General features: G+C 30.4%; 1 protein-coding gene across 2 annotated transcripts in view; it reads left to right on the top strand.

Moving 5' to 3' along the window:
* The window catches only part of LOC136987871 (TBC1 domain family member 1-like), an 80,116-nt gene that overhangs the window by 31,104 nt on the left and 21,862 nt on the right, over window positions 1-27,150 (top strand). The window contains exons 2-10 of one of the 2 annotated variants that reach the window (XM_067285628.1): window positions 5,337-5,495; window positions 14,103-14,369; window positions 14,455-15,009; window positions 15,081-15,185; window positions 17,823-17,973; window positions 19,183-19,274; window positions 20,397-20,522; window positions 22,689-22,766; window positions 23,567-23,626. In XM_067285628.1, coding sequence (XP_067141729.1) covers window positions 5,337-5,495; window positions 14,103-14,369; window positions 14,455-15,009; window positions 15,081-15,185; window positions 17,823-17,973; window positions 19,183-19,274; window positions 20,397-20,522; window positions 22,689-22,766; window positions 23,567-23,626 — 1,593 coding nt within the window. The remainder of the gene's footprint in view (window positions 1-5,336; window positions 5,496-14,102; window positions 14,370-14,454; window positions 15,010-15,080; window positions 15,186-17,822; window positions 17,974-19,182; window positions 19,275-20,396; window positions 20,523-22,688; window positions 22,767-23,566; window positions 23,627-27,150) is intronic. The other variant, XM_067285630.1, reaches the window with a different exon arrangement.

Below are 27,150 nucleotides of genomic sequence, written 5' to 3'. Positions count from 1 at the left end.
ACCCAAATAGGGACCAGTTTCTCCATAGAAAATCCTCCTGGGAGGCATTCTCCTTGGCAGATCATCTACATGTTGCATTTCTATACACAAACAATACACTTTTTTAAAAATATATTACACTTTTCGTAGAAGTCAAGAGTCCTTAATTCATTAATTAGTTTCCAAGTGGTTGGAAGATTAATTAACATTTTTCAGCTATTTGTGATTTTAAGATAAGCTAAGTATCTTCAAAAGTACTTAATGAACTAAAGACTCTTGGCTTCTATACAAAGACATGTTATCTTTTAATTTATTCAAGAAATCTAAGGAAACTTTCTATAAATTTTTATAGGTCATTTGTAAACATCATTTATTTTATATACAGTGTACTACATCATCCCCCATGCTTGTCACTGACCTAACCTTCAGTTTATTATTTTAGTTTGTCAGTTTATTTTAACTTATTATTTATTTATTTAGTGGAGATTGTTTTTGTTTTTGAGTATGATATAATCTCACCAAATGTTTTTCCTCTCTGTGTTTAAAGATGTGGTGATACTAATTCATAAATTAGAAATAATCACAGGTATAAAGTAGGATTTCAGGTGCATCTGTTTTTTTAATGTCTCCAGTTAATTATGAAAAATTGCAGTAAAGTTAATTTGCTCCATGTTGACTTCCTGAAAAAAAACACACCTCACTTCCTTTACACATATTTCATCTTCCTGTTTTCTTTGTGTGACTCACACAGCTGTTATGCATTTAATATTTGTTTTATATATTTTCTTTAACTTATTCAGTAATTGTTAATAGTAATTTTAAATCTTAAATTCAGATGTTTTAGAAATTTTGTCTTATATATGTACTAATTTGTTTTATAAAATGAAAAACTGAAATCACTCAACTCCAAAATCAATTTGTTGTAATTACATTTAATGCAATAAATCTATGAATTTATAAACGAGCATCTTTTTAATTTGTTCAATTACTATTTAAAAAAAGGTATTACGGATGAATATATTTATCTATACGTCTTGCTTTAAGGAATAAAAAAACGAAAGTAATATCACATAGATAAGGGATGGAAAATTTTGTGAACTTTAAATCCGGTAGAGAAAACATGGTGGATATGAAAAAGGGAGAAGTTTCCATGCCAATTAAGAATTTTTTCCTTTTTTTGTATGTATGTATGTGATGTATACATGTGTGTTTGAGCATTTCAACTTGTAATTTATTGATCATGCTATTAATAGAATTATAATACATTAACTTTTCTGTTGATTCTGCTATGTATATTAATTAAAGCATCAAAACTCAGACTAAAATTATAGAAAAATAATAGTTTATTTCTTAAAATAAAATATTTTTTTGATATTATAGAACATTTAATCCTTAAATATTCTATGCATATTAAATGAGAAAGATATATAAGACTTTGTTTAAAATATAGAAGCAAGCAATGATAAAACTCGTGTAATTTCAATTTTTATGCTTGATTAATTATTCACGAATGGTTTCGACAGATTTGGATGTTACGTTATACCCGCTCACTGTCATTCAGAATGTGGATTTTAGATGGACTTTCATGATTCAAAAATAAGTAGTGTTAACTGAAAATTTTGACTATTGAATTTTTAATGTTAATAACTAAAAATCTGCATCAATATTTAAATATTTTCAAAATGTATTGCATCTGTAGAGTCTCCTTGAAAATTCAGATTATATTTTTAGATTAGTTATCTTTCTGACATAACAACAGTTCAAACTGTTTAAATTTAGCTTCAAATAGATTTTAAATATATTTTGTATATTCAAATACAGTAAATCTATACAATTTTATTACAAAATATGAACTTAAATATAAATAAATGTCTAAACTGTTTAAAGAATTATATTAGAAATTTTTTTAATAAGCAATTCACAAGTTACTAAAAAAAAAATTAATTTTAATTGAAACTAAAATTAGGTCAAAATCAATTAAAGAAATTAGATTTTTTAAATAAAATTGCTTAATTATTTATATTTGATAAGGTTTATTTAAAAACCCTTCTAATTTTAAATTTTTTTTAAATGAATGAATGCCATGTTATGAATGTATTATCGCTTAATTTAGAGTAAAAATAATAGAATTCTAAATTTATAATACAAATTTCTCAAGAAAATTTATAATTTTAAAGTTTAAATGTTAAAACATAATGTTCAGATTAGAAAAAAAATGAGAAAATTAAATTATGTTTGTGCTAAAGTTGAAAATTAGAAAAATATTTTTAGTTGTTTGGTAAAGATTTGAGGAGAAAACCATTTATGTAAGATCAAAAGGAATCAAACGTTCACTACATCTGTATCTAATAATCAATCTCCTAAACCGGTAAATTGAATAAATGATAAGCCCTTGCAGCAGAAATATTTTATTTATCAAATGTTTTCGGTTGACCGGACAGCCATCGTCAGGATTAAATATCCCAATGTTCCTTAGCAATATGTTTGTTTTTGCTTTCCTGAAGCTGAGTACTTGTAAACTACAATAGTGGTTATTTATATATACTCTATTAAAACATTTCCCTCATACTGAAAGTAAGAGAAAGATTAGCAATATGAGCAAGCTTTATTTTGCCTAAATAAAATAGCCAAATTATGAAATATACCTTGAAAATAGTTGTAAAATCTTTAAATTGGAGTAAATTTACTGTTAATCGAGAAGCTATTAAAAATTTTCAACAAATTTGAACTCTAACAACCACTTCACACTAACAGGAAACTTACCTCATTTCCATAACTTTTACATTAAAGTTATTTGAAAGTTACCAAAAGATATCGAAGACAATCACTTCTCACTAACAGGATACTGTTAGTGTGAAGTGGTTGTCAGAGTTCAAATTTGTTAGGACATTTTTATGCATATTTTGAAGACATTCAGTTATTGCCATTTTATTTTATTGCTTTTAGTTTTATAGTTCAAAAATGTCAATAAATACTGTCTAATGATTATTCGTTTTAAACAATTATATGCTTTTCTGGTTACTTTTACTTTTAAACTTTGTAGTTAATCAAAAGGAAATGATGAGAAATTATTAGCAAAAACTAGTTTTTAAAAAAATTACCTCTTTAGTAAACTACATAAACTTCTTCACAAGAACAGGCAGTTAATGAAAATGTATATCTAAATGATTTTTACCAAGCTTAAAGAGTCATTATGAAAGCTATCTTCATTTTTCTTGAGTTCATTTGCAAAAGACGAGTCTTTTCAGTTTTTGATCATGTATAACTTCATATTTCATAATTTCCTGTGTTTTAGGTCATTTAGATTTAAAGCATTTTGACACTTAAGTGCAAAAATAATAAATTTTCGATAATTCTTGTTCTTATCTTTAAGCTTTGTTGTGCACCTTGGTTTTTATATGTTTGTTTTCAAAGGATGACTGCTAGATATTGATTAATATCACACTAAGAATATCTAATTCAACTTAAAAACCAGCAAAACTCAAGTGAGTGGTGCTTTTGCTGGTTTTTAGGTTGAGTTAGGTGTTCTTAATGTTTGTTTTCCATTAATTATCTTTTGATTAATTTATGTGGCATATACCAGGTATTTTATTGAATAAAGTTGAAGGTCTTCTGTGTTAATCATCTTTAAAATCTCTCTCTCTCTCTCTAATATACATTTTTTAAACATTTGAAAAATAATACTAGTAATTGTAAATGGATAAGGCCCATAAATTGCATTGTTTAAAATTGTTCATTTAAAAGCTCATTTTCAAAAACTAAAAGGTGTTCAAAATATGTATGTAAACTGAAAGAAATAATAATAAATTTTTTCTGTTAAATTTATTTAATTCTTTCTAATCAAAATAATTATAATAGAATATGTAGTAATGTATAAGTCTGTTTGTTTCAAACCTTTCTGAATGATTTGTGCTTTTGATTTACATAGTAATACAAGGGAGAATCAATAAATAAGGTCACAAGTGAACTGAACGTATTTTTGTTAGTATAAATGTGAATCTACAGCTATACATACATAGGTAAGAACACAATGTTTCTGTATAATCAAATTTGTCCAATATTTGTTCCACTAGGTAATCAATGCATCCATTCTGTCAGAAAATAATTTTGTGTCCTGCAAAATTCCAGCCAGGCAGTGACTGCCTGTTGTATACTCTCTACAGTCAGAAATCATTGTCCACAGAGATGCTTTTTCATGGATCCAAAGAGATGAAAGTTATGGGAGCCAGATCTGGACAATAGATACAGTATTCCGAAATCTCCCAATATATATCATCATTATGAGACCAGTTGCTTTAGACAATGTGTGTTTTCGCATTGCTGTATAAGAGAATGACATCGTCTTGTAGTTCCCTGGTCTCTGTACCTCAGTAACTGTAACAGATCAAGGTGTAAGTGTTATTCATCTTCCTCTATTGTAGAGACTGTGCGACCTTATTTATCGATCCTCCATTGTATAACAACTTTTTAAATCATTACCTGTAATAAATGACTTTATTTTGAATTATAATTTTTTATTTGTATGAAAGTTATGATAATGAAAGAAATGGTTTAATTTAAATTTGTAATTAAGACATTCTTTAATGCAATCTTCATACAAATTCGAAGCTTTTTCTAATGTATTAACTAAATTATTTACATTTCTATAACTATATAATAAATATAATTCAATAATGTTTTAAAAAATTATATTTACATATATAATTTAAATATTTTTTGTAATAGATGATTTAATTTCAAATTACTAAATCTTTTTCAAGTAATTAATAATATTCCCTATAGTTATTTGTTGGAGTATTGCATTATGTCATTTAATTTAATTTAATCGAATAAATCAAGTGTCATAACATATGTAATTAAAGCATGAAATTATTAATAATTAATTTGTAATATTTTAATGATATTAATTAATTTAACACTATTTTTTAAACAGTTATTTGTGAAATAAATTTAATGACTTTGATCAAACTCCCAATAGAAGCAACTTTTTTCGCATTAAGATAACCTAATATCCCAATTACCAACTTATTTATTTATGAAATTATCATCACATAATGAATAAATCAATTAGAGTAAATCTGGCGTAGATTATTACATTAGTAATTGGCGTGCTTTGTATAATGCATCAATTTCCGTGCTGCCATCTGTTGAATATTTTCATAAATATATTTAAAATTTAGTTTTTAAGAAATGATAAAAGAAATAATAAAAATTTACATAGAAATATGTACAGTTTTATTAATTATTCACAAATTAATCATTACAATAAAGTTATCTCTTACTAGAAACAAGTACAGTAAGAGGAAGTAAGAATATAATTATAAATTGATATGATTAAATTTATTTTCTTTTTCTAGGTGTTAGAATTATTCACTACAATAAGAGAGATGACTAAAGAATTAGTCCAGCAACATAATATCGTGGCACCTCTGTGTAGGCAAACTAGTAATCTTGCTCTCGACACCATTCTTTGTAATTCTCAGCAGTACGAAGTATTATATGTTGGAAAAATAAAGGTAAGTGTTGAAAAATATGTAAGTTACGGCATTTATTAAGTTACATATTTATATATACAAATAAATTTAAAATGCATATATAATTATTAGATAAGGTAATATAGTATTATACACCGATACGTAAAAGAACAAATAAACTGTTGGGTGTCGTCGTATATTTGTAGTTAATATCAGTTTTAGTGTTGATTGAGCCAATATATATTTTATAGAGAGAAAAAATTAATTTTATACACTTATATTGTATTAAATTCATTGACCATATTACACATTTCAAATTAATTTATAGTGGATAAATTATTGAATGTTGCAGTGATTTTGTTGCTTGTATGGAGCTGGGGTAGAGTGGAGCCTTTTTCCATTTTTCTGTATTTTTGGGACAAATTAAATATGTAATCTTCTGTTATTAAAAATGACATTAATTTATAGAGATAGGAACTGCTATGGACTAACCAATTTTCTCAGAGCCTGCAGATAAATCCTTAGCTCTTCCTCTCTCAACGGAGACCTGATGCATTAAAATGAAAAATACAGAATGTAAATAAGAATATATATAAAGAAATATTGTATATGAGTATTTGATTGTATATACATGTTAAGAGATGCGTGTAGTGTGACTAAAAGTGAATGTTAGAATAAAACGTACAAAACAGAAGATACGTAAGAAATATTATTGGCCTTTAAAGTACTCTCCGTGAGACACAATGTGCTTTTACCATGTTCATAAACATTCTGGAAACAGTTGAAAAGGTCTTGTTTGGGAAGTGCCATAAGAACTGCTGTCACATGGGCTTGAATCTCAGAGATACCAGCAAAATGTTATCTCCTGATAACCTCTTTGACACAAAGAAACAAAAACAAGTTCGCAGGCACGAGATCACTTTGCCAACATTTCATATGTCTCTGTCATCATTTTCCCCAATTTGATGCATAACTTCATGTTGTACCATTGTTCCATTGATGATACAACATTTCACAAAGACTGTTCTTGAATGATTTCAGTGGAAGCCCCTGACATGTCTAGAATCTTCTAGCTTGAAATACAAGGGGCTACACCATGTTTATTTCAAACCAGAAGTTGATTCTAGACACGTCCCTGATGTCTGTGTGCTTGCATTCAAGATAACCTAACATCTAACATTTACTGAACTTTTTAAACACACCACATATTATATTAAAGCATTATAAAATAAAACCTACTTTATTATATGGTATGGATAACAAAATTATATAATTGAATAGGAAGACTAGAACAGTTTTTGTCCAAAACAAGTATGATTTATTAAGTGATAATGAAAGTGTGAGTGGATATACTCAAAAATAGACAACTGTAAGCATTTTAGAGGTAATTTTGATTTTGTTAAGATGTAAATGACCATTCAGTTTTCTAAGGTTAAGGAAGAAGTATTCTGAAATTAGTTTAGACAAGTGAAGAAACTTGGAAGACTCCACGTGGTTGCTATTGGTGAGATGCATATCCACAGTCAGGATTCAATGGTGTTATCCATTCAGACTTATGTTATTGCATGCTCATAAAATCAGTAATTATTATCATATTTATCCAGCTTTGAATTATTTAACTTTTAAGATTAAAAAGCAACTCAGAGGACGATGATTTCAACCAGAATCTGATCCGAATAACTGAATTATTTCTTTCCAAAACAGTTTTTGACTCGGATAATCGGGAATCCTAAAATGCCGGCTACCGGGAATTTCATTTAACTTTAATTATAAATTTGATCCGAATATTTTTATTATAATTTGAGAAATGACAATAATAATCAAAAAAGTAACTAAAGAATAAAAATTGTGAAAGAGCAAGTTATTAATATTAAATAAGGTAAGAGAGAACTTTTACAGCCTATCAAATTAAATAAATATGATAAAGGCTTTTTACATACAAAGTATATTTCTTAGAATTCTTTTGACTTGTTGATAATTTGAGTTTTTTTTTTAGTTTGTTTAATGGCACGTGGAACAACAGAACGGTTTTTAAACAATTCTTTTAATTTTATTTACGTTTATAATTTCCTTTTATCATAATGTGAAGTTTTGCAATAGACTTTACTTAGTTATTAATTTTTTTTATAATGTAGTTTTATACATAGTTATAGTGTAAGGTGACCAGATTTTAACATTGGTGAAGCGGGACAAAATTGACCCGGGGGGAGTGGTTGTCTTGTTGAAAAAAATTGTACTAGAACAACAGACTTTTATCATCAAAGAATGCAAAAATTGTATTGTATTATATCGTATAAACAGTTGAATCCACTCTTCGTCGATTATGCTTATGAGTTTTTCCGAATTCTGATTTCCGAATAATCATCCGTTTTCATGTGGGAATGGATTAAAACTTATATCGGACTCCCGTGTGATTTTGGAATTTCAATCTGGAATTCAATTCGAAAGCTTTGCTTTTCCTATTGCTATTCATCTTTACTCCTGACAATATATAAGAACGGTTCAAATGACCGAGATAAAATACTTATGTTTTTAAATACAAGAGGATAAGCATTCGATAAAAAATGCAAATACACGAAAATTATTTGCAAAAACACAAAGAATCTTTCGCTTGCACTTATAGGACGACCTATGAATTTGAAGCCGTGATAAATTAATAAAAACCTCATCTTATATGCAAGTAAATATGATATTTTTTAAAATTTCAACATATGTAAAATTTACAAATATAATAAATATATATATTATTATAAATCTTTAAAAACTCTATTCTTTCTCATATTTCTCATTTGAGTGAATTTTTTTTTTAGTAGATTGCTGTTGTTGTTTAAAATGTCATAAAATTTTTCACAAGAATTTGTTAAATTATATTTCACACATAATATGGCTTTCAAAGTCTCAACATTTAATTATAATTTATCATATGTCCACATTTTATTTACGGTAAAAAAAATGCATTCGGTTGTGGCATTAGTTCCTGGTAAGGACAGCACGTATTTCACAGTTTTTATATTCTGCATCGTATTCTGCGCCATGTAACGTTCAATGAACGAAATATTCGCTCATTTGGACAGCCTGTGAACACTCACTGCTCTGTTGCAGCAGTTGCACATCCCAAACCATTTTCTGTAGGTCTTTGCCACAAACACAAAGGGTTTTGTTGGCACAGCATTCTTTATTTCCAATGCTCATGCACACCTTGGTAATGATACGTGTGATACAAAATGATCTTTATGAATCTTAAACATAAGACATAAGTTTATGACACATAATTGACAAAAACTTAATCTTTCCAAAACTCTGGACTTTTTTAAAGTGCTGCGGGATGCGGGACAAATTGTTAAAAATCGGGACTGTCCCACCGAAGGTGGGATGTCTGGTCACCTTATTATAGTGACTAAATTTTATATGCATCCATCACAGTATAAATCATGTAATCTTGATTTGCAAATGTCTTGTAATCTTGATTTGCTTATGTCAACTGGCTTTGTATTCATTTTATATTGCCCAGGTGATGGCATGAAAACAGCCAAGAGTGTCATGATTTGATAGAAGAATTCTTGGGTTAATTACTTTCAAAGCAGTCTCTGTTCTGTTTCATGAAAGGTCTCTCTCTCTCTCAAATCTAATGTTGTGTAAGTTAGAAGTGAGCCTAATGATTTTGGCTTGATTCCATTGAACGTGCACATTATTATTCTGTGAATAAGCTGCCAGCGCCATGTTACCGAGGTTTTTCCTAGCTGCATATTTATGCTCCTCGACCCTCTTCTGTAAATTACAAAGTGTAGCTCCTACATAGACTAGCCTTGAATTGAAACACTTGTCGTCGACCAATATGGAGTAAATCCCGGTGGTTGAGTCCCGGTCACGTAGTGTTTTATTATTCTGCAGTATCTTAAAAACCATTGGGTTATGTTGATATACCAAAGATACTTTACCATTATGAGCTGCTTTCCTCTGGATACTGAGGAAGCCGGGGATTATAATTTAAGACTACCCTTAAAGATTATAAAACGATTGACACTTAACACCAAATGCTGTAACAGCAGCATTAAACGGGAGGCAAAGGGTAGTCTTAAATTATAACCCACCTTCAACATCCAGAGGAAAGCAGCTTATGATGGCAAAGTATCTTTGGTATTTGTTTATTAGTTAAGGTTATAATAATTTATATCTGAATTAATTAAACTAAATTTTAAAATTTAATATTAAATATAAATTATTTTTTTAGTTTAGTATTGATGATTTATTTGTATTTGTGTTCTGTATACAAAAGATACATGATATCCAATGAGTAGAATAAGCCACATTAACGACGAAACACCCGATTAATATTTAATACTCAGAAATGTAAATAAAATCATATTATAGAGTTTTAGAAAAGAAAAGAAATTATTTAATAAAGAAAAGATTTAATAAAGAAAATAATAATAATTATTTCATAACAATAATAAATATTTTGATCCTGCTGTTTTTAATCTTAAGCATTTCTAGTTATGTTTTTCCACTACTGTATTATCAAGGTTATAAGTGGAAACAACAGTTATGATAGATGATATATGATATATCAAGTGTCATTGAAATATTATATATTTAAGGATAATTATAAGTTTATATCTATTTTCATTTTGTGAATTTCTGAAATAATATAATTTTTGTATGGATAATTTATAGAAATGTTTATCAAAACAGTTGAATAATCAGTAAATTTTTAAAGTTAATCAATGCTAAAATTATGCTTATCATCAATAAATCTATTTTTCTCATTTTTATCAGGAAAATAAATTAAATCATTCATAAAAATTTTCTGGATGATTAATAAATAAACTATAAATACAAATTAATTTTTGTTTATTTAAATTTTCTTTCATTGCATAAGTAATTTCTGTTGTGGACGAAATTTTGTAGTATTTACTTGTATTCGGTGGCGTAGTGTAGTGGGGGCGGCACTTTTAGGGGGTGGCAAAATTTTACAATAAATAATAATAATATCTTGTAAAAATTTGAACCGTTTCATTTCGTATTTTTGTCGCACCTACGATTCGGATCGATTGAAATGACCACGGAATTTTTTATTACTTATTCTGTGATGAAACTGGGGAATCTCCTTTCTTTAAATAAATGTATAATAATGACATCTTGCTCATTGTAGCGACTGGCAACATCGTCTGTACTGACTTCTAGGGATTCTCCGTATTTTATTTTGTGCTTGGATTGTTTATGACTAATATTCAGCAAGAATGACTTCTATCATATAAAGAATAGTGTTCAATATTGTATAATAACACCTGCAAATTAGATTACAGTACTGATAAGTCCCTTCAGGGAAGTCCGTGAGTGATACTTTGACAATAATGATGATCGTTCTTGAGAATTACTCTATATTTTAATCTTTTAAATTGAGATACCTAAATAAGGGGGCAGCGAAATTTTCTTCCGCCCCGGGCGGCTGACACCCACGCTATGCCACTGCTTGTATTTAAACTCTACCAAAGCTGTAGGACCCACTATTCGGACATTCTCGAGAAACTCGCGATTAAAGTTTTTCTACAACTATTAATACCTATGCGGAAGCACCACTCTGGTGTTTGTGGTGTAGCATGATTAGTTAAGGCATTGCATGAAGAGCGTTAATATGTGGGTTTGAATCTCATAAATTTTTTCTTACATTTATAATTTAATCTTATTGTTATTAAATTTGTTATATACAGTTTTTAAAGTCCTCAAAAATTTATTTTTTTATTTTGATCACTCCATATTTAGAAAGTACATATAACATTATAATCACATTTTGTATTGTTTAACATAATGTAGGTTTTTACTGTATATTATACATATCAATACATTTATATTACATTTTATATGTAAGGATAGAAAGATATTATAACAAGAAACTCTTTCCAGCAAAAAATATATTATATATACTGTATGTAATATTTTAGTAAGTAGACAAGCCTATTCTAATCAGGAAAGAAAACTAGACAAAGATTATGCTTTCTGCCTGGATGCTTCAATTTTACTAGAGAGGTAAGGGCATGGCTAGAGTCTCTTTGATGTAGAAAGGGAAACGACCAAAGTTGACAGCTAGGATTCTCTCTTTTCATTCGCCAGTGACCCCAATGATATGGGATTCAAACCTGCATATTAATGCTCTTTATGCAATGCCTTAACTAATCACATCACACCATGAACACCCACAAGTGGTACTTCTGCATAGGTATTAATCAGGGGCAAAGCCTGACCAAAATTTTTGGGCATGCTGAAAGTTATAATAAGAATTATAGGCCTATCTCTAGCACTAAACAATAGGCAGAAACGTTATTTGGTGTGAATAAAAAAGTATGGACTATTATAAAGCCCATTATGTCTATACGTGAAATATATTATAATAAAAAAGTATTAAAAATTTATGATAATAATTCAACTTTTGTGGGCCTTTGACACTGGGGTCCCAGAGCTTAAACTCAATTAGTCCCTATCAGTGGTGAAGCATAGTGGGGGCGGCAGGGTTGCCCGCCCCGGGCGGCACTTTTAAGGGATGGCAAAATTTCACAATAAATAATAATATCTTGTAAAAATACCTAAATAAGGGGGCGGCAAAATTTTCCTCCGCCCCGGGCGGCTGACACCAACGCTACGCCACTGGTTCCTATGTAGATCCACCCCTGTACACAATACATGTATGCTGACTGGATACCACATGCTTTCGATACAATCTGGCCGTGTTAAATGCTTTGAATGGCGTCGTGCGTGTGCACTTGTTTGCTGCAGCAAACCACACGAGCAAGCAATCGAGTTTCTGCAAGCACCACACTGACTTAAAACTTCTAGCCACTAGCTGTCAATGTAAAAACAAACACAAATGATAAAAGAGTTTACACGTTAGAATAAACCATTATTGGCATATTTTTTCTCATATAAAAATATATCGACAGACAAAACTTTCTCTTAAGCTCTCTGGTGCATGCTAAGCAAGCCCAGAGAATTTGCCCCTGGTATTAATAGTTCTAGAAAAACTTTAATTGTGAGTTTCTTGGGAATGCCCCAATACTGGGCATTCCTGCGGCTTTGGTACAGTTTAAGTATGAGTAAATACTACACATCCACAAAATTTTATCAAAATTGGTGATGACAATCTCCCAGGTTCCCCTGTAATTGTCAGATCTGAAGATTTGGATAATTTAGAGAGGAAATAAACGACTTGAAAGTTTTAATTGCTGAACTTATTTGTGCTACAATTCGTCTAAAGGCGGCTTCACACATTTGGTATTTGCCGATTGCTGAATAGTTGGCTATTCGTTCTCTTTGATTTGACACATTATACTGACAAGTGGGAAATGGCAAATACCAAATATTAGTTATATGTAAATCATTCACACAACTTGATATTGACCGTATGTTCGCTCAACATTTGGTCAATATCAAGTTCTACAAATATAAAACACGTGGATCTTCCTTAACACAAAACATTTTCACTCTCAATTTGAACCATTCTTGGTGCATATTTAAAATACAGGGTATCTCTAAAAGAATCATTTGATTTCAAGTGATCATATTTCAGAAACTCATCAATAGAGAATGGCTAGTGTTACACCAAACAGAAGGAAAAGCATACAAGATTTTGTCCCTTTACCTTATATATGCTGTTTGAGCTTCCTCAGTAGTCCAGTTCCTCCCACACTTGATGTAATGTGTCTGCTCTTACTAACAGTACAGCATTTATAATGCATATTTTAAGCTCCTGAAAGTTTGTGGCATTGGCAACACGTACACACAATCTTTTACATACTCCCAAAGGACTCACGAGTAATTATAAGGTGTGAAGTCTGGTGACTTGGGAGGTCACCTATCATTGAGTCCTCTGTGTCCAATTTGATGGTGTGTATGAGAGCACTTCATTTTATGATATTCATTATCCAAATGCCACCTATATGAAACTTGGAGAATCTTTGCTTCCAACAGTATTACAGAATGAATGTTAATGGAAAGAGAACTATAGTCATTTGAAATCTGGCACTTCTTGTAGAGATACTCTTGTGGTATATGTTCTGGAGGTTTGGGACTTTGATGATATGTGATGAGTCAGTCTGTGCCACCGCTAGTCCGCCTGTTCTCTTTACACATCTTTTATTCTCAGCTCCCCTTACCTTGCTCAAATAAATTATTCCTTATAATTTGTTTTCAAATAATTACATTTCTTCTCCTCTTGATGCCTCCTTACCCGGTGCCCAAGGCACAGGTATGGGGTACAAGCCCATCCTTGATCTTAATTGTGCTGATGAGTATATCCTCTTATGTGACAGACTAAATGAAGAAGAAAAATATCTCATATGTCTGAGTTAGATCATTTGAGAAAAGTTCCCAAGTTCTAACAAAGGTAGAAACTCAAAGTGGAGCAGCAGGTAGAGGTCTTCACCACCTCTGCATCTAGTTAGCAATTCATTTGTAACTTTAGAAAAGGTGATGTTTTATAAATTAAAGAAGTTTATTTGAAAACTTCTAAAAACGTTACTTATCAAAAAAATATTATAAATTGTAAAAACAAATAATTAAGTTAATAATATTTTAATTAATAATTAACTAGTAGAATTTTTATTAATTTAAAGAGTAATTACTTCAATTAAAACTATCATTTAAAATTTTTTTAAGGTTTCACACAAGAGAGCCCCTCCGACATTTATCGACGAAGCAGTCGAAAAATTTAAAATATTTAAGGCTCAACAACAAGAAGGAAGGCAAAGACATGGAAGTGGAGCAAGCATTTCTAGTTTGTCTCATAATCTCGATATGAGTGAAAAAACCAAAGAAGAAGAATTAGGTCATACCAATTTAATGAATAATAACAACAAAGAAAATAGAGAAACAAATAGTTTGTCAGAAAATGTCTTAAAATCCAGCGAAGAATCTTTAAATAAGGTTACTGCTAACATTTATTTTTTTAATATGTAATTGCATTACTAAAATAAAAAAATAATGTAAATTAAAATATTTGTATTTACAGGATGATAATAGTGACCATAGTGAATATGTAAAATCTCCTATTACACCGACAGAACAATTTGGAAATATCTTGAATTCGGAACATTCTTTGATAACTCATACACAAAGCATAGATAATCCGGTTCGTTCTTCATTTATTCACGATTTAAAAGAACTCGCAGTTTTAAATTCAAACTCTCATATGTTACAACCACCGACGGCTAATTCGCTTATTACTCACACGCAAAGTTTGGATACTCCAAGTAGAACTATACTAGTAAACGATCTTCACGACACTATCAGTCATTCTAACAGAGTTAGATCGTGCAGTGGAGATGTTCCGAGACCTTCCAAGCAGACTTCGTTGCCAGTTTATCGAAGCAGAATAAATAGCGGCGAGAGTTCGGATACTCGCCGTTCTCGGGCGGAAACGTTGCCCATTATGTCGAATTCTCGCCAGCCGCTTAATCGAACCATGCTTTTTCTAATAGGGCGATCAGAATTATGCTTGATTGGTATGGATAAGAAACAAGCATTACTTAGTAAAACATTTAATGACATTTCTCATTGTTCTCAGGTAATATAATCTAATATAAGTGATTACTTTGATAAAATTAATTTATAATTTGTTGATGTCAATTTTTTTAGGGTATTAAAAATCCCGATAATTTTGGATTCATCTGTAGAGAAGGAACGATGACTTCGGTAGACTGCTACGTTGGTTATGTATTTAAAGGACAAACCGAGAAATTGGTAAGCTAGAGATGGTTTTGATACCAGTTTTCATGTAGGAAAATAAATTACAAAGCATTTTAAGAAACTTTTATACAATAATTTCATTTTGTAATCCTTGGGATATCTTACATAACGTGAAATCAGAATACGCTTTTCTCTTACTGAAGTGAATAAGTTGCTTTTAAGTAGTGCAGATTTGAAAAATTAATAAAAAATGAAGTTGTACACACAATATTGCAGTTTCTCCTAAAGCAAATGCTAGAATGTCTCCCGGGGAGTGAGGTTCGGAGACCTAGCTGTCCGAATTCCATGGGACATTATGCGATCGGCAAAGAAGTCTTCCAAAAAGTGTAGCCCGAAAACCAGAACCTCTGTGAGCAAGTAGTAATGCCATCTACTGCAAATTGGAAATGCAGGACATACAACTCATGGGTCTCTTATGTGATGTTGCACATATAACTTTAATGTTATTACAAATTTCTCATTGCACAGCAACTTTTCAGACACTCTGTATCAACATTGAATACATGGTACTATTTAATTTTTTGATCAATTGTATAGTTTTGTTTGGAGTCAAGGATATAGGAAAAGACTGCAAGAGCATATTGTATGACATAGCAATGACGAAAAGCAAAGAAAATGCCCTTCTGAGATTTTTCTTTGTTTTTCTAATAACAATTGTATAAAATAAAAGTACAGTCAAACCTGTTTTTATGCGGGGGATAGGGACCGCATTAAAAAAGACGCATTAAAAAAAATAGCACAAAACTTCACGAATGGCTGTAAAAAATAGTTTTCGCAACACAATTAAAAAATATTTTTTTTATGCGGTCAACAGGGACCGCATAAAAAAAGTCTCACATAGAAAATAACTCAAAACCGTACGAAATAGAATTTATTGACAACAGATGTCAGCACTTGACTGCATCGTCTGGTCTATCGTCTGTTTTACATATTTTTGTCCAGGTGGTGTTTTGTTGACTTAAAAAGTAAATTATTTCATTTTTCGCATATTCATGCAATAATATTACTATAATAAGTGCATTTATGCTATAATAAGTTTATTTAGCTATAATAAGTCAACGTGAGACATGACGAATCGCACGAGACTAGTCACCAACTATACCGCACAAATAAAAAATCGCACATAAAAAGAGCGCATAAAAACAGGTTTGACTGTACTTTGCAAGAGTAACTTAATTTTGATGGTTGTAATTGCAGTCCATGTTTAATGAAATGATTCTTCTAGTTCTTTTTAATTAAAGCCCTATGCAAAAGTTGTTCTTTTTGGAAGACTGCATGCTTTAGAATAGCATTTTTGCTTGTTTTTTATTTTTATATGTGTTTATTATTCATTCATGACAACAGATGAGGGTTGTAGAAGTAGAAACAAACTTATTCAAGGAACATGATTATGTTCTCTAGAGATGAATTTTATAGATGAATTTCCTGAAATGATATATGTAGAGATAATTCTAAATTAAATGAAAGTGGAGACAATAGATGGAAGCTAATAAGCTATGACTTAATAGACAATAATGAACAAAATTAGTCTTGATGCTAGATAAGATGTAAAGATTTTTTTATACACTTATATACAATTATAAAAGCCTTCAAAAAATATATTTTGACAACTGCTAGATTTATTCTCTGATGCATTCATTCAGGAATACTCAATAAATCTTTGGCAAACATGACACGGCATTACAAGTTCTCAAAATATTTGACAGTAACGACATACATTGTTCATTTATCTGCAAACGTCTGCTATAAAGATAGCTCGTTGAGATTGAATTTAGCACGTGTCATCTTCATCTTTTTCTTCTACATTTAATAATGAAAAGTCTGAAAAGTATGTATAAATAACTTTGTCTTATTGGTCATAGCTTTAATAAGTAAGAAAAGAAACAATGTATTATTCTACCACCTCAAGGCATAAGGCCCTATCTTCAAAACACTTTAAAATCAAGTTGTGCACTTGGATATGCATGGAATTACTACAATGCATTAAAAGGGAGGTTGATCTAGATATGCGTCACATAATTTGGGGGGGTGGATATGTATGACAGCATTCTGGGGCATTACAGAGGGTGAAAACTATAAAACAGTATTATGTAATTTATAGACAATTTCTATAAGAACTTGTCTATAAATTTTCACTATTTTTCTTGAGTTTTAACGATTCAAAGGTATAAAAGTTTAGCATAGGGCTTAGCATATTTTTATATATTAAAATCTAATGGAATACATTAGACTTACAGAATATGAAAATATCTATTGCAATTAAGAATTTACAGTTTACTAGTATAATACAAATAATTTTAATTTATTAAAAAGTTATCTCTACAATGTTATTAGATATGATTTGATATATGATGATATGATGTTATTCAATACTTTAAAATATTGGATAACATATATCACACATTCATTCCAATGCGATAATTCTTAATATGGTTAAAAATACTTGTCTAAACAGTTCACATTTCTCGTTTAAACTTTAACTTCCAATCTTATATATATATAATTCAAAGTAATTTTATAATTATATTGAAGTTTTTTGCATTTATTTTTATAATGTAATAATAATATTTAAATGTTGTAGTAAATATATTTAAATATTATAATATATTGAAGTTTAAATTTTCCGAACAGGTAGACGAAGTGATGAAAGCATTAAAACAGGCATTTCACAGTGCTCATCAAACTTTTCAGTATCATCATCATCAAAATAACAAGAATCAAGCCGTTATCTGCGAAACTTGTCCAATGCATTGGTTTCATAAGTTGTGCGTCGAGTTAGAAGGTGAGAATTAACTTTTGTAATATTTGCTCATTTTTTCCTATTATTTTAATCTTTCATTTCCTTAAATCCATTAACCTTAAATTGTATTTTGTATGAATAAAGCTTTATATAATTTTTGTAGTTATTAAATGTGTGTTTAACACGTAATAAGAAGTAAATTTCTGCTATTTATGCTCTAAAATGAAAGTCAGTTTATAAACAGTAGATAAAAACATATTAATAATTTTTTTTATATTATTTTATTTGTCAAATTTGTAAATTTTCTTCAGAGTGCATCTAAAATAGAAATTTTTTATTTTTTATAATTATTCTTTTATGTACGATGTTAATGGATAAATGATGATTAAAACTAATTTCAAATTGGCTTAGCCATTTTAAATTACTCTAATTATGTTAATTATTACCCGAGAAGTATGCAACGCACATTAATTCGTATAGTAAATGTTCAAGTTTCGCTTACCATCTGCATTCAAACATCTTTTCGATTGCTGCCTGTAGGAAGTGCCATAAAAAAATGGAACTCTGCAGCAGAGAAAGCATTTTGAGTTCTGCAGTCTGCCAACTCTGAATCACTCCAAAATTTCTCTCTGAATTTTAAAGTGATCCAACATGACTGATTCCAACATTGCAAACTGCAGAACACAAAACACTTTCTCTATTGTAGAGTTTCCATTTTTGTTTATGGCGCTACCTAGAGGCAGCAGATAGAAGGACGTTTGTGAACAGATGGTAGGCGAACTAAAAGATTTTCTCTATCAATTGACGTATCGTACATTGCATACTTCTCGGGTAATAATTAACATAATTACAGTAATTTAAATGATAGCATTCTTTTGGAAGACCCTGTAGATTAAGCACTCTGAGTAATATCATCATTCAATGAAGATCAAAAATCTATAATGTACAGATGTTCATAAACACCAGATGTAACATTCTTATCCTGTAACAGGTTCACTGTCTTATCTAAAACTTTACTTTTTAAGTAATGGATAATGCTAAATGTTGATTTTCTTTGTTTTCATCACACTTTTGACAGCATCTGAAAAGAAAGAATGGATGGATGATATACCTCAAGATTTCAGTATTTTTGAGTATTAAACATCCAAAATGTTAATGTAATAACAATTTAGTTTTTAATTGTTAAAATTACAGAAAGTTTTCATTGTGTTTTATTTGAAGAATGTTCTAATATCTTTAAATTTTTCGCAGGACTCTCCACCGAAGAAGCCCAACTCATTATCATTAAGCGTTTGCAAAGTTTGCCAGACAATGAACGGGAAGATATAATGTTAAAGTCTCAGGTAGATATATAAAAAATTAAAAGGTGGTTTTATTTTTACATATCACTTATCATCAGATTTTAGGACCTCTGAAAAACTTAATCTGAACTTAACTTTAAGAATTCTATTCTAAACAATTCACACGTATGAAAACTGAATTATTTAATTTCTGTTTGAGGATTTAAATAAGTTAAAAATATGTAAAAGCTATATGTTTTGGTGTAAAGCCATAGACAATCAGCCAGATGAAGCAGTTAACCACAAATGTCAATTCATAAAAGTCAGAGGGGCCATATTCCCCCAGTATTTTTGAACCAGTAAATTGTTCCCTTCTGAAGATATATACATACTTTTATTTTATATCATACTAAAAAAAATAGAAACAAGTACACTGTACATAAAAGATACATCTTATTTTTTATATCCGTGCAAAACCCAACAATGAGAAATTCTTATTCCTTGTCATTGGCCTAAAGCCTCCAATATATATACAGATCGTTATCAATATGGTTAAGGCATCAGCTTACTGCTCTGGAGGAGCCAGGTATAAACCCCAAGTCATCCCAGGAATTTTTAATGAGCAGTCCATTCTGGATACATTGTGTCCAGGTCCGGTTCTCTCCACAATTCTGGCTGAATCTATGATGTTTATAGGAAAAGGGGCTCTCTTTCACAGGGCAGAAAGAGCCAAAATGAAAACAGATGTATAAAATCATGATCAGAAAACTAAATTGATTAAGTTGAAGTTTTCTAAAGCTAAATGCATTTATCCAGATCTAATAAAAAAGGAAAAAATCTGTTATTTAATGTTATTTAAATGTAATTTATGAACATATTTTATATTTTTGTTTAAAACTACAAAATTAAATCTCAAAACTTCTGTTTTAATGAATTTCAAATAATTGTATTAATTATTTAACTCTAATTACCCACTAAAATGTTATATTTTAGATATAAAAATTTTCACGATTACGGATTTAAATTTATATTATACATTATATAATTCTGTAAACAAGGACATTAATATTAAATGAATTTTTTAGAACTGTTATGATTAAATTCTGTTTTTTAAGTAACTTTCCGCCAGTTTTGAGAATAAAATTATTGCATAAATAATTAATAGCATTGAATTTTGTTTTGAAGGGTTCCGACATAGAAAATATGCAAGAAAGAAATGAAGTATTTATGATGTTAATTCGGAGGTTATGCGAACAGAAGCAATCGAGTCATACTCATGTTTCTAATGGCAGTCATCCAACAAAAGTAGATGTAAGTATTAATGAATATATATTTAAAGAATTATTACTGAGTAATAGATAAATAATAATTAAATATATATTCCTCAATCACTTTCTTTTTCTTGTATCGTTTAATAAATTAATGTAATAGTTTATTTAAAAGAAGCCACATTCCAATTACATTATACTTTTTTTTTATATATTCTGGACATCTTTTTTTCTCTTCTTCAGTCCCTCTTTACAAATTCTTTTTTATCTATTGTCATTTTTTTGTGTAACATTCAGTATTATATTTGTTTAATTATGATTTATAGTACATTTTATAAGATGAAATAATCTGTCTACAGCACTCTAGAATTCAACATAAGAAGCCATTTATACATTATAGTGCATTTCTCAATCTTTCTCTCATTGGGACTGCCAAACCAGTTATACACAACTATGAATTATACTTATATATGCTTATCAAGTGTTATTGTATGTAACAAAGATGTATAGTAACTACAGATTACTATTTAAATGTCACTGTAATCAATTGTGCCATTGTCAGTACAATCAAATATATTTTTGTGGGTCAGTGGTTGAAAAACACTGCTTCATATAATACAAATTTAATCTTATGCTGTCTATCTTATATGTATGTATATGAATAAGAGATTAAGAATATTTTCTATAATGTATGAATGGCTTCTTATGTTGAATTCTGGAATTCTATAGAAAGATTATTTTCTCTTCTTATAAAATGTACAGGTACTCCTCACTTTACAACCGAGTTTCGTTTTGACGACTATGTCGTTAAGCGAATTGGTCAATAAGCGAGGAGCTTGCGCCGGGAATATAGAATCGTAAAATTATCTAAATTATGCAACAAACTTCAAATTTATTCATAAAATTAGCCTATTATAGTATGCTTAGTGTGCATGTCACCATTCGCCACTAACCAACACTCAAACTGAGAAAGGGGCTTCAATTCCCCGAATTGAAGGTCGAAACTCGATTGGTCGTTAAGCAGATAGGTCGTAAAGTGAGGAGTACCTGTACTATAAATCAAAACATACTAATTTATAAAATATCAAAATAATATACATTGAAAATGTATTTTATCTTAAATCCCTTAAGATGCATCAAATTTAAACATCTAAAAAATTTTATTATAACTTAAGATTATTTGTTTAAATAATAATACCGAATCCATTGTAAATTTGACATAGTTTTCAGCCTTGAAATAATTTTCATTCACAAATATTCAGATAAAATATTATTTTATCCTTCTTTAGATTCAGGTAGATAAAAATTAAAAATATCTGAGCTTGATTAAAAGATAAAATAACATTAAAAAAAGAAGACAGAACACTGATAAGATACAGAATATAACATTAAGAAATGTTCAATTTTGTTAATTTTTAAATATTGTTATTTTTATTATATTATCTGTTTATATTTTCAAAAATTAATTACACTGTTTTGCTTTTATCTTTGTTTTACTACATTTAAGTAAATTATTCAATCGGTAAGCAATTCAATTATAAATATAAATGCATCCGAGTAAATCAGGTTGTTTATCAAAATATGATAAAGAATCTGACTTACTTCAATTGTTTAAATGATAACTGTAAATTGTCTAAAGTCCAGTAAATATTACTAAGTAATATTTGAGAATAAAAACTATCGTTAAATACATTTTAAATCTCTACATGTTTTTCGAAACTCGATTGTTTGATAAGTTGTAAAAGAGGTATACTTTGAAACAAATTAATATAATAAAAATGTGTTTTGTTAAATTATGAAGAACATTTTAGATGTAATTTTAATGTAATTATGTTAGGTTAAATCAATAAATAACCAGCCAAGTTGCATAGGCCGAATATTTATTGATCCATCCTTATACTTATAAACTAGATATAATATTTCATTATCAATTAGCCGTCAAAGAATAATTTATAAAGATTTTTAATTGGAGAAAGTTGTACAATATTTAAGAAATATGATTTTAGATTGTGTTTAGAAGTAGATTATCATCATTATTGTCATCAGTAATAGTTGTTAGAAAACAACCATGCGAAACATTATGTGAAATGAAGGAAATTAAATGAAAAACTGTAGAATTTGTGTTAAAATTTTATAAAATATTAATAATTTTTAAATTATTTTAAAAATTTCTGTTTCTTATTTTTAATTTCATTTTTCTTTTACGAAGAAAGTTCCGTCAAAGCTCGATAGTTTCCGTCAAAAAGCAAAGAAGTCACTCCACAGTTCTTTCGAAACTATTTTAAAGGTAAACGTAAAATATGATATATAATTTTTATTGTATAAAGTTCAAATAATTAATGCTGTTTTTAATTGTGATTAATTATTAATATTAAATTATGATGCATGGTTTTATCAGGCTAACTGTAATATGATATTTTCCATCTTTTCAGGCCACAATGAGAAAATTTGATATTTAATATTTTATTATGATATAAATAAAAGGGTCATTATATAACAGTCGGTAGAGTGAAGATAAAAAAAATATATCAGGTTACAACAGATGACTGGCCATCGTATAGCCTGAAACCGGAGACTATAAGACCATGAAATATTTAATATTAATTACTTTATTATGTAACAAAAGAGAATAATTAAACTAGTTTTCGATATTTTTTTCCTTTTAACTATTCACTATTAGATATAAAATCGCTTTTTATTAAAAAAACTACGACCGCTGGCCGTCGGACCACTTCTGAGGCCATACGACGGCCGGCAGTCGGAAACAAACTTCATAGACATCCGCCAGAGGCCACCACTAGGATGTAAAACAACGTCTTACGAAGCCAGGATAATTTAACCTTGAGTGAAACTACATTGGTTATTACGACCACAGGCGGTCGTATGGCTCTGTACGGCCTTGACTAGAACGACCGCCGGCGCGTCGTTTCGAAACTATTTTAAAGGTAAACGTAAAATATGATATATAATTTTTATTGTATAAAGTTCAAATAATTAATGCTGTTTTTAATTGTGATTAATTATTAATATTAAATTATGATGCATGGTTTTGTCACTAATATTGCTACTAATTATGACCTTTATTAGAGAAAGGGAAGGGACGAATATCGAGAAAGAGCTGCAACATTGGATGTTGATATAAGTCAAGTAAGCCTCCTCATTACATTTATGGACTCCTCTATTTCTCAATAATTTGTTTTAAGTGTTACACAGTAATATATAATTAATTTTTGTCAACATTTTAACTGTAATTTTTTAACAAATAATAAATACTTATTTAGAAAAAATGATTGAAGTAAAACATTTTAAATAATGCTGATGAAACATATTTATTGAATGCCACTGAAACATTTCAAGCTGTTACATGATCGAAATTACTGAAATTTTCATACAGGGGTCTAAATAATAATTATAATACTTGAGATCATCAAACTTATTCATTACAATAATCTCTCTGCATACGTGACAGAAAAGTAGACTTTTCGTATTAATGTTTCTTCTATTTTTTGTGAATTTTTAAATATACTTATTGTCCTGGCTTATTATCAACAATGCTTTGTTAATTGTGTCATTATCAGAAGGTATTTTTTTAATATGTTTCATGTATAGAGGCAGATGAGAGCTTTACAGTAAAAGTCAACATTGCTGTGACACTATTATATTCCTGAGCTGTAGAATAGGATGAAATACAAAGAAACTTCTAATTCATTTTACTTTTTCTTCTATTTTGTTTTGAATTTTTAAGTTTACTTATCCTTTTGGTTTTTTATCAACAGTAGATTTTTCTATATTTACTAAGCTTTAATTATGTTAATATTTCAGCATACTTATTACCTTATACATTTTTGAGTGAATAGAATCTATTTTTTTTAACTAACTTAAATACCAATTAATAATTGAAATTATTAATTGGTATTTAAGTTAAAATATCAATTAATAATAAATTTCAGTTAAGCAGAAAATATTTCAATAATAACAAAGATTTGATAAATAATAAATTTTTATTTTTATAGATTTATTACTAATAGGATTTTGTTATTTATTATGAGGTCTGATCAAAATTGACCTGGAATTTTATTTGTAAAGTAAGAACAAATTTACTCAAAAGGATGAAACTATGTACATTTCTCAAAATACTCTCCAGCTGCGCATACATATTTGTTCCATTTTCCTGGTAGTGTTTTTATTTCTTTGGCAAATAAAAAGTTTAAGGACATTGTCACAGTCATAGTCTCACAACCAATGTTCCCTCAAAGTTGCGCGGCCGCACACTGTTCAAATTGTTGCCGCACGCGGGGTTGCCCGCAAGGCTCTGTATGCGGCCCCCTTTTGTGGAATGTCACATTCAATGAATTTCTGAACTCCAGTTTTGGACAGGACTCACTCACTGCATATGCAGACGACGTTATGGTCCTGGTTGGCGGCTCAACCAGAGCTGACCTGGAAAGGAAGGCCACTAATATCCTGCATAATATACATCACTGGGGCATTCGTCACAAACTACACTTCAACCCGCACAAAACTAAGGGCATTATATTCACAAATCCCCGCAAGCCCAACCCCTATAAAAGGATCCCTACCATAAAAATGGATGGCCACTCCATAAAAATCAAGAAGACATTAAAATACCTGGGGGTCACTCTTGACTACCATCTTTCCTGGGAACAACATATTAGACACACCTGTGACAGAGTCAGTCTTATTTTTCATTCTTTCTCCAGAGTGGCCAAGAACTGCTGGGGCTTAACTTCGGAAGCCATGGGCATAATCTATGATACTATCTTCGTCCCCATCATTACCTACGGATGCGGCGCCTGGGGGAATGCTGTCACCAAATCCCACCCTCACCAGGAAACTTATCTCTGCTCAGAGGACTGCCCTATTACACATTGCTAAGGCTTACCGCACTACCTCCAATATCAGCCTCCAGGTCATATGCAAGAGGCCACCGATAGACAAGGTCATTAAACTCTATTACGATATTTGGAACATCAAATGGGGCAAGAATATTAACACTAGTATAGGTGTTATTCAGGCTGATGTGCTCTAATGTCCCATCGATATTAGCAATGCACCTTACCCGAACGATATTACCAACTTCTCCCACACTTTCCTCTCTGAGCCTTCTATTAACATCTACACCGATGGCTCCAAGGCTGGTAATCAGGTGGGATGCAGCTTCATTGTCTATCAGAATGATACTGAGATTTTCCAACGTAGGGCGAGGCTGTTTGGCGGCTGCTCGGTCTTTCAATCTGAGCTGCTTGCCATCAAGCTGGCCATCGACTGGTGCTCCACAAATTGCCACAATGTAAACATCGCTCTTTACTCTGATAGTAACTCTGCCATCTCCCTCCTCAGCCGTAGGAACATGCACCCCATTGCTAGGAAAATCCAGGAGGTTCTCAAAAAGTTGGATAACTCCATCTGTATTAATTGGGTCCGGGCCCACCAAGGAAACATTAGCAACGAAAGGGCCGACGCCCTTGCTAAATCTGCTGCCACCAATGATACACTTCCTATTGAATATAACAAGCTAAACTTACAGACCATCAAAAAACTTTTGTGGAATGATCTACTCGCCAGCTGGCAGCAAGACTGGGACCTAGCCCAAAACATTACTTATCAATTCTTCCCGGACATCTCGGCAATTTACTCCTACAAGTGGATTACCCCGAATTTTCAGCTCACTCAGTTCTTATCAAACCACGGCCGATTTAATGCCTACCTAAGACGTTTTGTCAACCCTCAAAATAGTGGCATTTGCCCTACTTGTAACACCCAGGACGGCAGCCTGCACTACATCCTGGACTGCGCAATGCTGGAGCCTGAGAGGGCACTTCTCCATATCCTGGTAAACCACAAGCAAGGCCACTGGCCTCAGGACCACTATGAATTCTTAAACGACCTAATTAATGATAAAGAAACTTATGACCAATTTATTCTCCTCATCAATCAGTACAATAAGAGGACAAACATCCCCACGCGCAACTCTCCTTCAAATTAACCATCATCTTTCTTTCTTGTTTACAGTGTAATTACTGTAATCTATTGTCATCGTCTCTATTTCTCTGTACTCGGGTATATTTCTTTTTATGGCATACGGCATTATTCATTGTAATACTGATATCCTGTCATTGTATGCAATCTTGGTAACTGCAAACATTACTATGTTTATTTTCTGCCAAGGTTTGGCACTCCTTTGTATATATGTACATTAACTTAATTGTATCTCTGTATACTGTATTCCTATATTGTCGCATTATTCTGTAAATCCTACCCAACACGTACATCATTGTATCCTCTGCAATTATGCCTATTCTGTATAGTAACCAACGTTTCCTCACGTTTTGTACACATTACTAATTATGTATACTTGATTCTTTGTAATAATTTCTGTATTTCTGTTCCAGCTATGCCTAGCGGTGCTGGACATGCATTCTTTTCATGCATTAATAAAATGATTGATTGATTGATTGTTGCTGCATGCGAGAATTTATGTGCCGCACAGGCGAGCATGCACACTGATTTGAATTGTTGTTTACTTATTTCTTACTCTGTCTGCAACATGATTATTGCTACGTATTTGGCACTAGAGCTCGGCGTTAGGCGCCATCTCTTACTAAACTTAATAATTATAATTAAATTAAATAAATAATTTTAATATTAAT

The sequence above is a fragment of the Centruroides vittatus genome, unplaced genomic scaffold, assembly GCF_030686945.1.
Source record: "Centruroides vittatus isolate TY-2023 unplaced genomic scaffold, ASM3068694v2 scaffold_2802, whole genome shotgun sequence".
NCBI lineage: Eukaryota > Metazoa > Arthropoda > Arachnida > Scorpiones > Buthidae > Centruroides > Centruroides vittatus.
The sequence above is the reverse complement of the archived record's forward strand: the minus strand, read 5'-3'. Positions and strand labels throughout refer to the sequence as shown.